Consider the following 13,467-nt stretch of genomic DNA (forward strand, 5'->3'; position numbering starts at 1 on the left):
AATGGTGTACGTATATATATATATTGATAATCAATAGCAAAACAAATTGTATGATAAATTGTGTCCTCATACAATGCATGCAGGCAACACAAAATTACAAGCACTTTTTTTTGGTCCATTTTCTTTAATAAAATCCAGGTTCAGCAGTATGAACAACACCTTCCAGTTCCCAAAGATCAAGAAAAAGAAAAACTGGTAACTCATACCCAATAAAAAGGCACTGCTGTGATTCCTATATACACATTTATATCTGTTATATCAAAGAAAGACAACAAAAACATATGATATAATATAAAGAAAGTACAGTTAGATTTCATAGAACACACAATATCAATAGTTATAAGTTTTAAGTATTAGTGACAGGTCCATCTTTCCAGAGCAATGCAATATCCCAATCAAAGTTCTTTCAAACAAATTTCTCCATACAACATACATTTCTTGTAGACCACAGACGACACAATATGGAATATTGAAATATACGACAATAAATATCACTATTTACATACTTGGTTCATACGCTGAGTGTGTTGTATTTGCTTCTGACTTGTGCATTTACAAAATATAGTTTGTTTTCTGCTTGATAGTGGGACAATGCATTGTTTGGCAAGTCTCATATAAAACCAACAGTATAAAATAACCGCTACATACCATTTACAGGATGTATTTAACAATTGGGCAACTAAGGCTCATTTTGAATGTTGCCAGATGAAACTTAAGGCTTTGTTTGAGCATAGTTGTAAAAATCACTAAATCTAATTTATTGCACAGTCCATTAATTAAGACATTATTCGGGAGGTGCAAACTAAGAATTGTATTGCATAGGTAAACATCTCATCAGTGTTTAAAAGGACTGGTTTGACTTGTTTATACTACCTGCCAAGAAAATGGAGTGCATAGGCCTATCTTTTGTGCTTTACAAAATTACAATAGTAGCAGTAATAGATAAGTTACATAAATACAATATTAAAGCCTCAACTGAAACTTATTTTAATTAATTAAAAATGTATATTAACCAATCTGTATGGTAGAGTATGTTAATACAATATAACTAGCACATCTGCAGTGGTTGGGAAATGTAGACCCTGGTGTTAAGTAGGACACCAACTAGTTGACAAGAAGTACTGCCTCAAGCTCATGTACATAATATCCCTCGGATGAGTGGTAAAATTCTGGTCTGGGGAGACCCAGGTTCAAATCCTGGGGTAGGACATAAATGTTATGGAATGCAACTTTAAAGCTACAATCCGAAAGTTTAATGTCCGTTCTCTCTCCCGATGGACAGAGATAATATTGAAACTTATGTCCAAACGACAATAGAGATGCCGGCGCATCTAGTGTCCAATCCAATAAGCCATCTGTTTCAAATAACTTTGACATGGTCAACCAGATGGTGTTCTAAACAACACCAGCATTACATTTTCTCAGTGGAAGAGTTGAGACCATCTCCAACCTCTGCCATACAGAATGGTTCAAATACAGTTTTATTCATTAAAATAAGTCTGGATTGTAGCTTTAATTTTAAACACAGCATGTCTGGGATATGCCTAACTAATGAATGACATTTTTATCCTAAAAGTTCACACTTTTTGATTGTTTACCCTACAGCTCGCTGCATTGTCTTCCAACCCTTAAGGACAAGGCATACCATTACCCATTACCTGTTTTTGCTAATAAAAGACAAGGCAATATGTTCAAAATAGTTTTGGATAACAGTAGACTACTATCACCTCCCTTGTGGTCAGCTCTCCAGAGGATGGTTCTTTGGTCACACTTGACTCTAATCAGATCTTACAGTATATAGAAATGAATCACACTTCCATGCACAACCATAGCCTGACTGAGTTGAGAACTAACACTTTTGCTTCACAGTCTCTTTAAAATTAGGAAAAGTACAAAAGTTTTCATTTGGTGCTATACAATGTCTCAAAAATACTTAATTAAGCCTGTAAAATATCAAATGCAAGCTATACATTTTCGGTCTTTCCAGCATTATCGTAAATTAGCATTCACAGTAAGCCCAGAGAGAGGGAAGGCTAATACGATTCCCTCATAGAAATACAAAAGTATAGAATGGATATTTCCATTCATAGCAACCCTGTGCGTATCAGACACAGATGCGGGAGTAATCAATCCATGGTGGCCTCTGTGTCACATTTGTTCAATGATGCCATGAACTGAATGGTATCCATAGCAATAAGCGTCTTCGAGTTCCCAAGAAAAGTAGGTAGCTGTGAACATGTAAGTAGGGCACTTATCTAGTGCTATCTATACTATTTTATATCTATGGACTGCCAGTAGTGAAAAAGCTATTTCTCATACAATTTTGTTCAGAAAAGTTTTCCTGATAATGTGGAATTGTGTCAAAAACATAGCAGTATCTGATAATAGTACAAGTTGCATAGGAAGAGTAAGAATGGAAACTGTTCACAGGAAGTAGGCTAGATCCAAAGTCACCTCATGTCTACCCAGGACCACTTGCTACAATGAAGCAGGCTTGCTTGGTCTGATTTTTCCAATAAAAGAGAAGTCTGCAAACTACATTTACCATTGTGTTCCTTGGGCACTAGGAACTGGTACTCTGAGATGAATAGCCTAGTGTTACATACCCACAGCATAAATGTTAGTCTACTACTAATCAAAGAGTTGTCTAATTGAGTAAGAAAGCAAAAACATCCCCATACTTGTAATTGATCCCGGTTTGGGAATTTCAAATGAGAAATCAATTTGGAAAAGTGATCCCCAAAACAGCATAATGGAAATGCTAACTATTGTTCCCTTACAGTATACAACAGTGGTTCTCAAACTTTTCAGGCTGCGACCCCCAAAATAATCCTATTTGAACAGGGGACCTTCAACCCTGACAAGCACTTAGAATTGTAGGATTAGAGGCATTACATTTAGTTTGACTCGCTTCCACAGATACATATTGTGAAAATGGCAGATCTACAAGCTCGTAACACCTCGGCTATTTACAAACTGTTTGCCTCTTTCTTCCATCATCATATATTTGACAATTTGGCCAATGTCTGACCCGTTTTTATAGTATAGTTTGTTGATTACTTTTGATGCAGTAATGGTCTTTTCATTTTATTTCTTGAGGTATTAAAAAGGTCTTAAAAGTCCTTAAAGTGTGACTTCACTGTCATCTGGGGACCCCCCAAAAAAATCATGTGGGGGTCCCCCCTGGGGGCCCCGACCCACAGGTTGAGAACCACTGGTATACAGTATTTAATGTCTCTTATTTTCTTATAATACTCCGGCATCGTCTTGGCCATACCAAGAATGGTATCAACAATCCATCAACTTCTGTGACTTTATTTACCATTTGTCCTCTCTGAGTCCACTTCTCTAAATGACCCCTAGACCTGAAAATAAAATCCACAAAGCTGGTCAGATATGCATTCTGCAATGAATTAAAAAAAACTATAATTAAAAAGGTAGCGCACGTGATATTTTTTGGTTAAAACAAACCACAAAATTGTTATAAAGTTAAAGCACTATATTGTGATAGTAATAATTGCTATAGAGTCAGTAACATACATTTTCGGGCAGGTGACAACATTTCAGCCAATCAGGAGAGAGTACCCATTTATCATCTACATTTTGATAGTGTTCCAGTTCCAGTTTTGTCTGCTCATTTCTTTGTGTCATCACTTCCAATTTCAGTTGCTTACCGGTAATCTGTATCCTGTCTGAGTTCTCTATCCTGATTGAATAAAATTGACCTGACCTGAAATGCATTTTCTGTTAAATAAAGAGCTGGAGAGACATGGAGACTCCCGTTACTGAACAAACACTCTATAGCAATGAGTACTATCCGAATAAAGAGCTATTTACCTGTAAGAAAACCACTTACCCTACCTTTAACATTATCATGGAAATGAAAAAGTTGAAGAAAACTTACATGACATTTGTTTGCGTGAGGAATTATGTCATTGAGTGAGATTGCATCGGCACCAAGGCTTTCTTCGAGGTTCCCATCATCAGCACTGAAAAGCATGACACAATAACAGTGTGAGTGACTTGAACTCACATACTGTGCAACACTGAATACCTGTTCATTTTTTGAAAATGGCACTATATATATTTTTTGAGTGGTGCCGAAGGCAACCACTCCTATACATGACTTTGTCCGTGTGTCCGTATGTATGTATGTATGTATGTATGTATGTATGTCTGTCCACAAACATTGACGACAACATCAATACGGGGCTCATCAAAGGCACCACTCACTTCACACAGGGTGTGATCTTTTAATAATATTTCATAGTAAAATATGAAGTATATGGCTTGTAAAAGCTTTACAATATTGTAGGTAAAGGACTTAAACCCTATATACATTTTTGGACATTAATAGCGTTCACAGAATATTTGCCTATTTTCACAATGTTGGTCTATTTATGCCATGTACCAATCTCCCCTTCCCACTCAAAATGATGGATAACACATTTTGAAATGAAACACTCCCTCTTACCTGGTGACGGTGCTGTGTTCTGGGTCAGTGATGGATGACTTGTGCACGTCGACTCTCATTGGCCCGAGGGCCTCCAGGGAAAGAGGAGGAGTCTGATTTGCTGGGGAATACCCAGAGGTGTTGCTGGTGACATCACCGTGGTCCAATGTCTTAGGAAGGAGGTCAGGGCGACCTGAATGCATGCCTGCGTGGAGAGGACAGGTAGAAACCCGGTGAAAAATGGAAATATCACACACACTGGAAGATATTTTTTATACCATTGATGGCAGTCTGGTTTTATTTATGTTAGTGTAGTGTACTCTTCAGTTCTTACCACTGTCTCCTTCTGTATCTGTCTCTGCTTCAGTGCTGATGGAGTGCAGTACATACTGCTGACTGCTGCTGGTACTTGCTTGGGTTGATAGGAGGGGTCCAGAGCTTACTGCGTTGGTCTTTTTCGGACCCACAAGGACCCCTGCACGACACTTCTTAGATGGGGAGGTCTTCACTGGAGAGGCAAAAAAACAGTGACTGAGAAATGCCCAAGCAGAGGATATGTATGGGTGCTCGTGTGCAAATTCTTGTACATACTTACATGGGATTTTCTTGAAGACTGTATTGCACATGAACTTCTGAAAGCGCTCTGCATAGAAGCTTGGTCTGTGCACTGATACAGAATCCTAGAAGGAAAGGGATGGCAGGTTTACATGAATTTTGTGTCTTACGAATCCATCAGACTACGACTGACTACATTTGAAAACGGAGTGAAAATTCACACTGCCATACCCCATCATGGACGAACGCTTTCCAAGAATGTTCAATCTTCTTCGCCAATCTAAACAGAAAACATGGAGCCTGGGTCACTTACCGGCATGAGTCAAAATATCCTGTTCTACTTAATGGCAAACGCAGCCCAAAACATATGCAAATAGTTCTTACCTATAGGACTGCAAGATGTCAATGATGCCAATGTACAACAGCAGCCGCTCACCCTTAGAGTTTCTTGCTGGTATACCTCCCATTCTGCACAAATAATAATACCATTTATAACACAACATGATTAAGTGCAAATATAGGTTTTAGGAAAACAAAGAAAGAAAAAAAAGCCCCCAAAGACCATAAAGGAGTGGGGACACAATTATTACAATTCACACCACAACGTAATTAAGTGAAGTGCAAAATAATCAAATAAAAAAGGCAATGCACTGAAACGGTGGTGCACTAGAACATTCCAACAGCCAGCACAGATGTGTTGTGTGTTCTTACTACTTCTACTTGATTGTATCTGCATGTGTCAACATCATAATTTATTGCAAGATTTAACCTGTGCAATTTTCATAGCAGGCAAAACAACATATTACATGCAAAAAAAAAACGTATGAAGTTATCTATAAACAAACACAGCCACATGTTTTAATATTTAGCAAACGTTTTGTTCTTTGAGTCATGTCCCTGGTATTGATAAGAACGAATAAGCAGTTACTGCAATATTGCAGTTTCTAAGATGATTAAAATATCAAGACCACTCACTGGTCCTCTGAATCCAGGGATGCCTTTCCCCTGGCCTCGCCCTGGATGGCCTCTATGGCTGTAGTGTACAAGGCTTTCTGGCCTTGTGGTCTCCTTTGGTCAGCAGCCCCTGCCACGGCCTCCTCACTGGCTTGCTCCCGACAAGCCTGGTCCACATTGTGGATCCCCACCAGCAGGCTGTAGTCCATTATCTTAAAGCTCTGCAGCACCTGGATGGAAATAGAAGCACACAAGCAGTATGATCTCATTTTTCAGGCCAAGGACAGATTAGCTGAGAGAGTTGAAGCAGGGACCCCCACTACATTTTCTTTTCACAAGGGGAGTGAATGCCTTATAATTCATTTTCAATGAGAGGCGAGCGAGTACGCAGGCATAGTGTCGCTCCCCCCTGTTAAAAGACCTTTCTTTAGTGATAAAGACCATAATATAGCATTTGACCAACACAACATCTGTGATGGCCATGTTTGACATTCCTTCCATGTTTGAGTTCCTTCCACAGTGAGGTTGCCAGATCAGTGAGCGGTGGCACTTTAGCTTGTACTTATTGGTCAGCTAAGATCAGCCATGTTATCAGCCTAAGAGTTGATCACAGGTACCTAACCAATTCTACCCATGTGTAATTTCTCCAACATTCAAGTTTTAATCAATAATAGTTTAATCAAACATGAAAATTGTGTCTTTTTTACTTTTAGCTTCGTAACAGTTTTCTAAGGAATACAATAGCAACCTGTTTCAAGTCTTGCCTATGCAGGCAGACTCGTTATCTGCATTCTCTCACCAAACAGTCTCTTTGTATGGTCTTGCTGAGGGCATTGTATTTGTCAGCTTCCATTAAAAGGCCGTCGGGCGTGTCCTGAATGAAGTCCAGGTCCTTGAACGTGGGAATTGCCTTGTCTCTCTCCTTGGCTGAAGCTCTGCGCTTATAGGTGGAGCCCTTCAGGTCAAATTTGAGGTGCATTCGTACAGCGCGGGGGAGGAGATTGTTCATGACTGCGATTCGAATGTTCTTACCCCCTGCCTGGACACAGTAGAGCCCATAGAACTTCGGTAATAAGTTCCGTTTGTTCTGGTTCAGATTCTAGTGCAGGGAAAAAGGACAGATGGGGGCGGTGCATCATTCAAAGCATAAGTAAGAGATCACCATAACAAAAGAAGACTGTATTTAAGAACAAGGTGGACGACATGACACAATATAAATTCCAAATAACATCCGTTCACACATTTTGCTTTCAGGCCCATATATCCTCCCGCAAAGTTCAACTTCAGAGGGGAGACGGATGGTGGGCAGGGCCGTCCGTAAATTCTACGTGTCCGCCGCACTAAGCCTCAGAGCTTAGCTGTACATTTTGTCTGCATAGCACGGACGTCTCCACCCCCCGCCGGTCTCCCCCGCCGTACTTTGCGTTAGCATAAATGATCTTTTAGAATCTAAAGAGTATCTAAAGTTCTGCTTCCGCTAATCTCTTACCATGAAGTAACCAGGAAGCAATTTCTGCAAAAACTCCGCCTCCTTGTGCTGCACTGTCTTAAGGACGAACTCGTCGTCACTGGTGACGTAGAACACTGATCCACTGGCCCCTGGATTTGACAGCTCTATCAGAGGCTCATTGCAAAGTGAATACTGTAACAAAAAGTTAAGAGGTGTTGTTAACAATGGGGACTGCCCACTTTCTTAATAGCACAATTTCCATAAGTAATTTTCCCATTTATTTACTCCACAGATAACACATTTGAGAAAATCCTTATATGAAGTTTTAATCCTGGAACCACGGCAATCAACTACAAGATGAATTGTGACCATAAATTTGATTCGGACAAAGACTAATAATTGTTAAAACAAAAAACAAAAATAAAACACAAGGTACAAGACAACATACATTATTATTTGATGCAGTGAAGCTTTGCAAATTTTTCCTTTACGAAAACATCAACTTTACGATAGTTCAGTGTTTGTGTGCATTTCCTATTTACAGTGTTTCATACTATTCAAATATTAATGTATATTTATAAAATGCAACATGTCAGAAAAGGAAATCATGGTTGCGCAGCTGTAAAATTAAGAGTTCAGTGTTGTTTTTTTATCGAGATCAAATGGTATCACTAATAAAACATATTTTTCTTAAATAAAAATGTTTAACTTCAAAACGCTCTATTCAGTTTTGGATACTCACTGTTGAGCTCTGAAGGCTTGAATAACAACATAATGGAATGCGGGTCTGCAGATATTTTTCACACTTCCCTTTTTTCACTCAAGTCTAACTGCCTTTTTTCACTCAAGTCTAACTGCTGCTAAGACCGCTGTTTTTGTATTCTCTCTATTTCAATTGGTATTGCATAGTTACTGTAGGACACAGTAATCACCCACTTCCTTCACTGTTTCACTGATCTACTTTCTTCTTTTGTGATACGTTTATTCTGTTGTGAATGACAGGCAGAAGGTTGTGTTACCAGGTAGTCATCTGGCCGGATGCCAAACATGTCCCTGAAGTAGCGAAAGGCAATTGGAGCATACGTCTTGAACCTGAAGTCACTGTAGTGGTGGGCTGGTGTCAGGTTACTGCCTTCACTGAAAGGATATGTTTAGAGTTTAGACACAGCAATGAGCCACCATGTGGGGATAGTTAAACAAAATACATCTAAATGATAAATGCAGCACTGTAAATATAGCTGGACACATATTAAACCAGCCATGGACATCTTTTTTATGTTAAAGATGCACCCACATTTAGCAAGACCCTTTTATGCAGTGCGACATACAACGTGCAAGGTTGGAGGAAGTGCCATGCCAACGCTTATCAAAAAAATTAAAGCAAGTGATGAAGGAATTAAGAGTGCAAGGAGAACAAGGATGTGCCACAAAGTAACTACGATAACAAGTTAGCATGGATGTCAGGCTTTAACCTAAATAGTCAACAAGAACGAAATTCAGACAGAGATATTAAGTAAATATGGAACACACACCTGGGGAAAAATATACTCTCCACTACTTCAAAGTCTTGCATCAGTACATCTCTCTCAGGCTTCTGGCTCAAGCTCCCCACTGTGTGAGTTATGCCAAGCTGGATGGCACCTTTCAGGGCAGATGAGGTTGTCTTCAGGACAGGGGGGACAAAAAGCAGGTGAGGAAAAACCAAACAAAAAACACCACCATGACCACAGAGAATGGAGAGTGGGTCAGTTAAATTCCCCCGCTTCAAATTAAGTAGTCTGCAATTCCTTGCTGTGCTCTCCGCCAAGGAATGTCAGAATGAATCAGATGACTTTAACCATGACAACACTGTCTAATCAGCAAAACAACCTATAACGACACACAGCCCAACAAGACGTATTACAGGCCTGGCCTGTAATGTGTAAATATGTTATCTGAGGCAGTATCATACAAACAAACACATAGCAAGGGAACAGTTAGATCTAGATCTATCAGCAGAATTTGTACAAATTCCAGGAATCAGGAAAAAAAATTCTAACCCTTTCTGTGAATTTTACATTTTTGCATTGTATAGGTCAGTGGTGTCAAACTACTTTTAGGTCATAGGCCGGGCCTGCGTAAAATATAACGTAACCCATTAAAACCGGGAAAGCATCTGTGTCATTTTAGATTTTTTGCGTTGGCTATTCACAAATAGCAGATATACAAGCTCACAGCACGTCACTTCGTGCTGCTATTTTTGAACATTTTTTTTTAATCTTGAAAGTGTGAGAGCTACTGATTTAGAAGGCATTTGGAGAATCGGCCTCAGGTCTTAATGGGTTTTAATGCGGGACGAATTGGTTGTGAGCGCACAATCATGCATGTGTACAAACAATAACATTAATGCACACACAACTGACTGAGACACAAATGTTTTGTTCTTGTGCGTCTCAGTCTCTGCTCTACTACAATACATTTTACGTTCACTCTTTAACTTTAAGAAGATTGCACAGCAATCATTACTCTCACACACACACACACACACACACACACACACACACACACACACACACACACACACACACACACACACACACACACACACACACACACACACACACACACACACACACACACACACACACACACACACACACACGTGTCCATTCTCCGTCTTTTTCCATGAGAAATGGGCGAGATATGTGTGCTGTTTTAAATCCGTTGATATTGCCACTCATCTTTTTGGTCAGTGTTTTGTGAAATAAATGCGTAGGCTATCGTGACGTATACATGTAAATGTATAGTGTACCAATGCTGCCATCTCATGTGTGTGTGTTTGTGTGTTGCAGCCAGAGAGGAATCAGCATAAAATGTGTGTTTAGTGTTTAACTTTAAAACATGGTTTTGTCTATCCATATCTAGTGAACAAGAGCGATAAAAGTGATATTATGTTATGACGCGAGTTCTGTGTAACTTGTGAAATTATAATTTTGACAACAACTGAGTGGATCGAGCAGTGTGTGGGACAGACTGGAGCTTGTGGAGTCCGCACATCAGGGGTTAAACTACCGATCACTGTCTACTATTGTTCGCTTACGTTCAATTTGCTGGTGCAGCAGATTACAGCAGCTGTAAGGAAAGAGTGGCATGAGGACGGCTCAGCTGTACGGATACAGAATAAAATAATGGTTGAGGATTATTTGTTTTCTTCTCAAAATCATCACCAGTGTAGAGTTTACCAACCCTGGCAAGGCTGGCATAGATTATGCCCTTCTTTAATGTTACGTAGTTTACTTGTCTCTTTTTCCATTTATATCTATATAATCTGTCTTCAGTGTTTCATGCACAAACTTGAAAACATTGTTTCGTGTCAATATATCCACACGTAGTATGGGCCCATAGCTCCCAATAGCACTTCAGGAAGCAAAGGGACTCGTGGGTGAAATGCAATGGTGTCTCATTTAAGCATAGTTTATGCTTTGACCAAACACTGATTGACAAAAATGATGCATTTGTGAAAAGGCATAAATTAGGTCTTACTGATCACTCATCAACACTCACCTTCTTGTAGGTGGTTTCCCCTGTGGGATCAATTCCACGATGACCAATTGTCTTTTTCATTGTCTGAGCTGAACTTGGGCCTGGCCCCTGTTGGCAGAAATGAAAGAATCATGGGGGGAGACACAAACTTGTAAAAAGTGATGTTGTAAAGAGGAAGATTTGAGGTTGACAAGTTTTATGTTTCATCTGCAAATTACAGCTTCTCTTTCCTTACCTCCACAGATGCAATCTTTCTTGTTGCTGTTGAGTCTGCAGAAAGAATTGTAAAAATGTAAATGAGTGGAAATGTGCAAGCAACAACAGGAAGTTCACACGGCATGGCAGTGTCCTCACCAGACAAATCGCAAAACTCACTCAAAGCATGAACAAACATAAAATAAAATAAATGCTAATTTCAATTTATACTCTACAAATCCAGCCTGAAAAGGAATGGTTTCCATAATATCCAAATGTGAGTGGAGAGTGCAGTTGAGACAATCATACAAGCATGCAGACACAGCACAATCAGTACCTCTGTGAGAAGAGAGTCTCCTCCATAACAGACTCTGTAGGTCTTTACGGTGGCATTGGTGGGATTAGAAAAGTAGCATATTATGCTTATTATATTGGACTGAGTTCATACAAGGACATGACTTTCCTAATTACTGTGATCATCTATCTACACAGGACGGTCTTCAAGGTCCAAGTAGATAAATTAAGACTTAGCTCTTCCTCTTAAAGGCAATGGGCTCCTGATCAAAGCGAGAAATAGCATGTGTGTACAAGATTGAGCTTTCCTTTTATGCTAGTGTAACTAATGAAATTATATGAGTTGATCTACTCACTACCAATGGAGCTCGGCGGCCCCTGGGGCTCTGTTCCAGCTGTGGCCATTCTGAAACCGCCCCGACTGGTTTTTCCACTGGTGTTGGTGTCCCGTCCAGGCGCCGCCCGGCGGACTCCAGGACCCTGTTGCCTTTTACGATCTCACCAACAACGTTACTGGCCGGCCTGTATGCACAAAAAATGGCTGATTAAACCAGTGTTGTCGACAGTCAAACGAGATGATTTAATCTGCAGATGCAGCACAGTTCTGCTGACCACTGCAGCCACGCTGGCTGGATGCTCTGCCAGTTGTTGGGAGCTAGCTAACGGTAGCTGCTCGACTCGATTCAAGGCTAATGTAAATATTGCAAGTCAGGGTTTTTAGACACTTCTAGATCAAACTACAGCTTTACATCGGGAAAGTTGTCACTTATAAGCCCGTAACATTGCTCATTACAGCAGCTGTAGCTGTAGTACAGCTACAGTGCCCTGTTCCATTATCCCTTAGTTAGCCAAGTTAGCTGCATAGCTAACAACAACAAAACAATCAAGCAGTCAATGGACTTACTAGCAGGCCATCTTCTCATAGTATTATCGATTGGTTCATAGAGGGTTGTTTCCCGTCCGCGGTATAGTGGTATTCCAGCAGTTGAAACTCGGGAAATTCGTTATTTCTTTTCTTCTTTTTGTTGTTGTTGCTTCTCTTTCAATGCTCACACAACCTGAAACCATAGAGCTAGACCTGAACAGACGGGAAGGCGACCGGAAGTAGCTGACACCGTGTAAGACTGTTTCCCAAACAGTGGGTCGGGGCCCATCCTTTGAGTCGTGGACCAATTTTTATGGGTCGAGTACATTATCCCCTTTTCTTACTTAGTTATCCTACATAAAAATACATATTATTTCAAAAGATTTTCCCTCCCCTAAATAAATCTTTCACAAGAATTAGTTGTGAAAATAGCCAATCTACAAGCCCTCTTGTAGGTTGGCTTCGCACTGCATTGTGAGCTTGTAGATCTGCTATTTTCACTAGTCTTCGCCGGGTCAAACAACTCGTAGGCTACATGTTACATTTTTGTGGGTTTATTTTGTCACAGAGAAACATATGGTGAAGTATGTGGTGCAGGTAATTGCAACAACCACCGATCTTGTGAAAAATGAAAACGGGACCGCCAAATATTCTAAACTTTCTAATATCATATTAGAAATCAATATGATATCATAATATCATATTCTTGAATATATATTCCTTGAATTAGGCACAAATTATAACAGGTTGATATTGAAATGAAAGACACACTCAAGTACAGATATTTTTTTCTTATGTCTGATCTAAGGAAGTATTATAGCCTACATTCCGTTCTGAGGCTAAAAACGTAGTGGCTCTAAAAATCAAGGCAAAACTACAAAAAGTGCTCCTTGGAGTAAAGGTCTCCGCCAGGTCAGGTAGGTTATTGTGGGCCAGTAATGTTCGGAATTCGCCAATCAGGATGGAATATGAAAAATCTGACAGAACAGTCTTGATCGCTTGACTATAGAGATAATGTGTACCGATTTGCGTGATGGTTGGACTAAATTTGTAGGAGTTATATAAAAAAAGTTTAGAAAAATTTGGCCTCCTGGTGGCGCTATAATAGGGCAATGCTAAAAGGGTGGCATTTGCTCCTCAACGTAGTGCAAATGTGCGTGCAAAGTTTCACCGTAATCG

General features: G+C 39.9%; 1 protein-coding gene across 2 annotated transcripts; it reads right to left on the bottom strand.

Annotated features, from left to right (window-relative positions):
• Nucleotides 1–111: 111 nt before the first annotated feature.
• On the bottom strand, nucleotides 112–12,508 carry LOC311062182 (phosphatidylinositol 4-phosphate 5-kinase type-1 alpha-like). Of its 2 annotated transcripts, XM_084081042.1 has the most exons (16): nucleotides 12,328–12,508; nucleotides 11,780–11,945; nucleotides 11,170–11,204; nucleotides 10,956–11,042; nucleotides 8,945–9,075; nucleotides 8,432–8,549; nucleotides 7,452–7,604; nucleotides 6,762–7,061; nucleotides 5,984–6,192; nucleotides 5,393–5,476; nucleotides 5,240–5,288; nucleotides 5,049–5,133; nucleotides 4,788–4,961; nucleotides 4,475–4,658; nucleotides 3,905–3,989; nucleotides 112–3,365 (listed from the first exon to the last, which is right to left on the bottom strand). In XM_084081042.1, the coding sequence occupies exons 2-16, from the start codon at nucleotides 11,826–11,828 to the stop codon at nucleotides 3,360–3,362; spliced, it is 1,749 nt and encodes a 582-aa protein (XP_083937168.1). In that variant the 5' UTR covers nucleotides 11,829–11,945; nucleotides 12,328–12,508; the 3' UTR covers nucleotides 112–3,359. The 2 variants fall into 2 exon arrangements, with proteins under 2 accessions (XP_083937168.1, XP_083937169.1); XM_084081043.1 differs by lacking the exons at nucleotides 11,780–11,945; nucleotides 12,328–12,508 and adding an exon at nucleotides 10,492–10,523 and having other exon boundaries at nucleotides 11,170–11,196.
• Nucleotides 12,509–13,467: the final 959 nt, after the last annotated feature.

Source organism: Gymnoscopelus microlampas (genome assembly GCF_963454915.1).
Source record: "Gymnoscopelus microlampas genome assembly, chromosome: 15".
NCBI classification, from domain to species: Eukaryota; Metazoa; Chordata; class Actinopteri; order Myctophiformes; family Myctophidae; genus Gymnoscopelus; species Gymnoscopelus microlampas.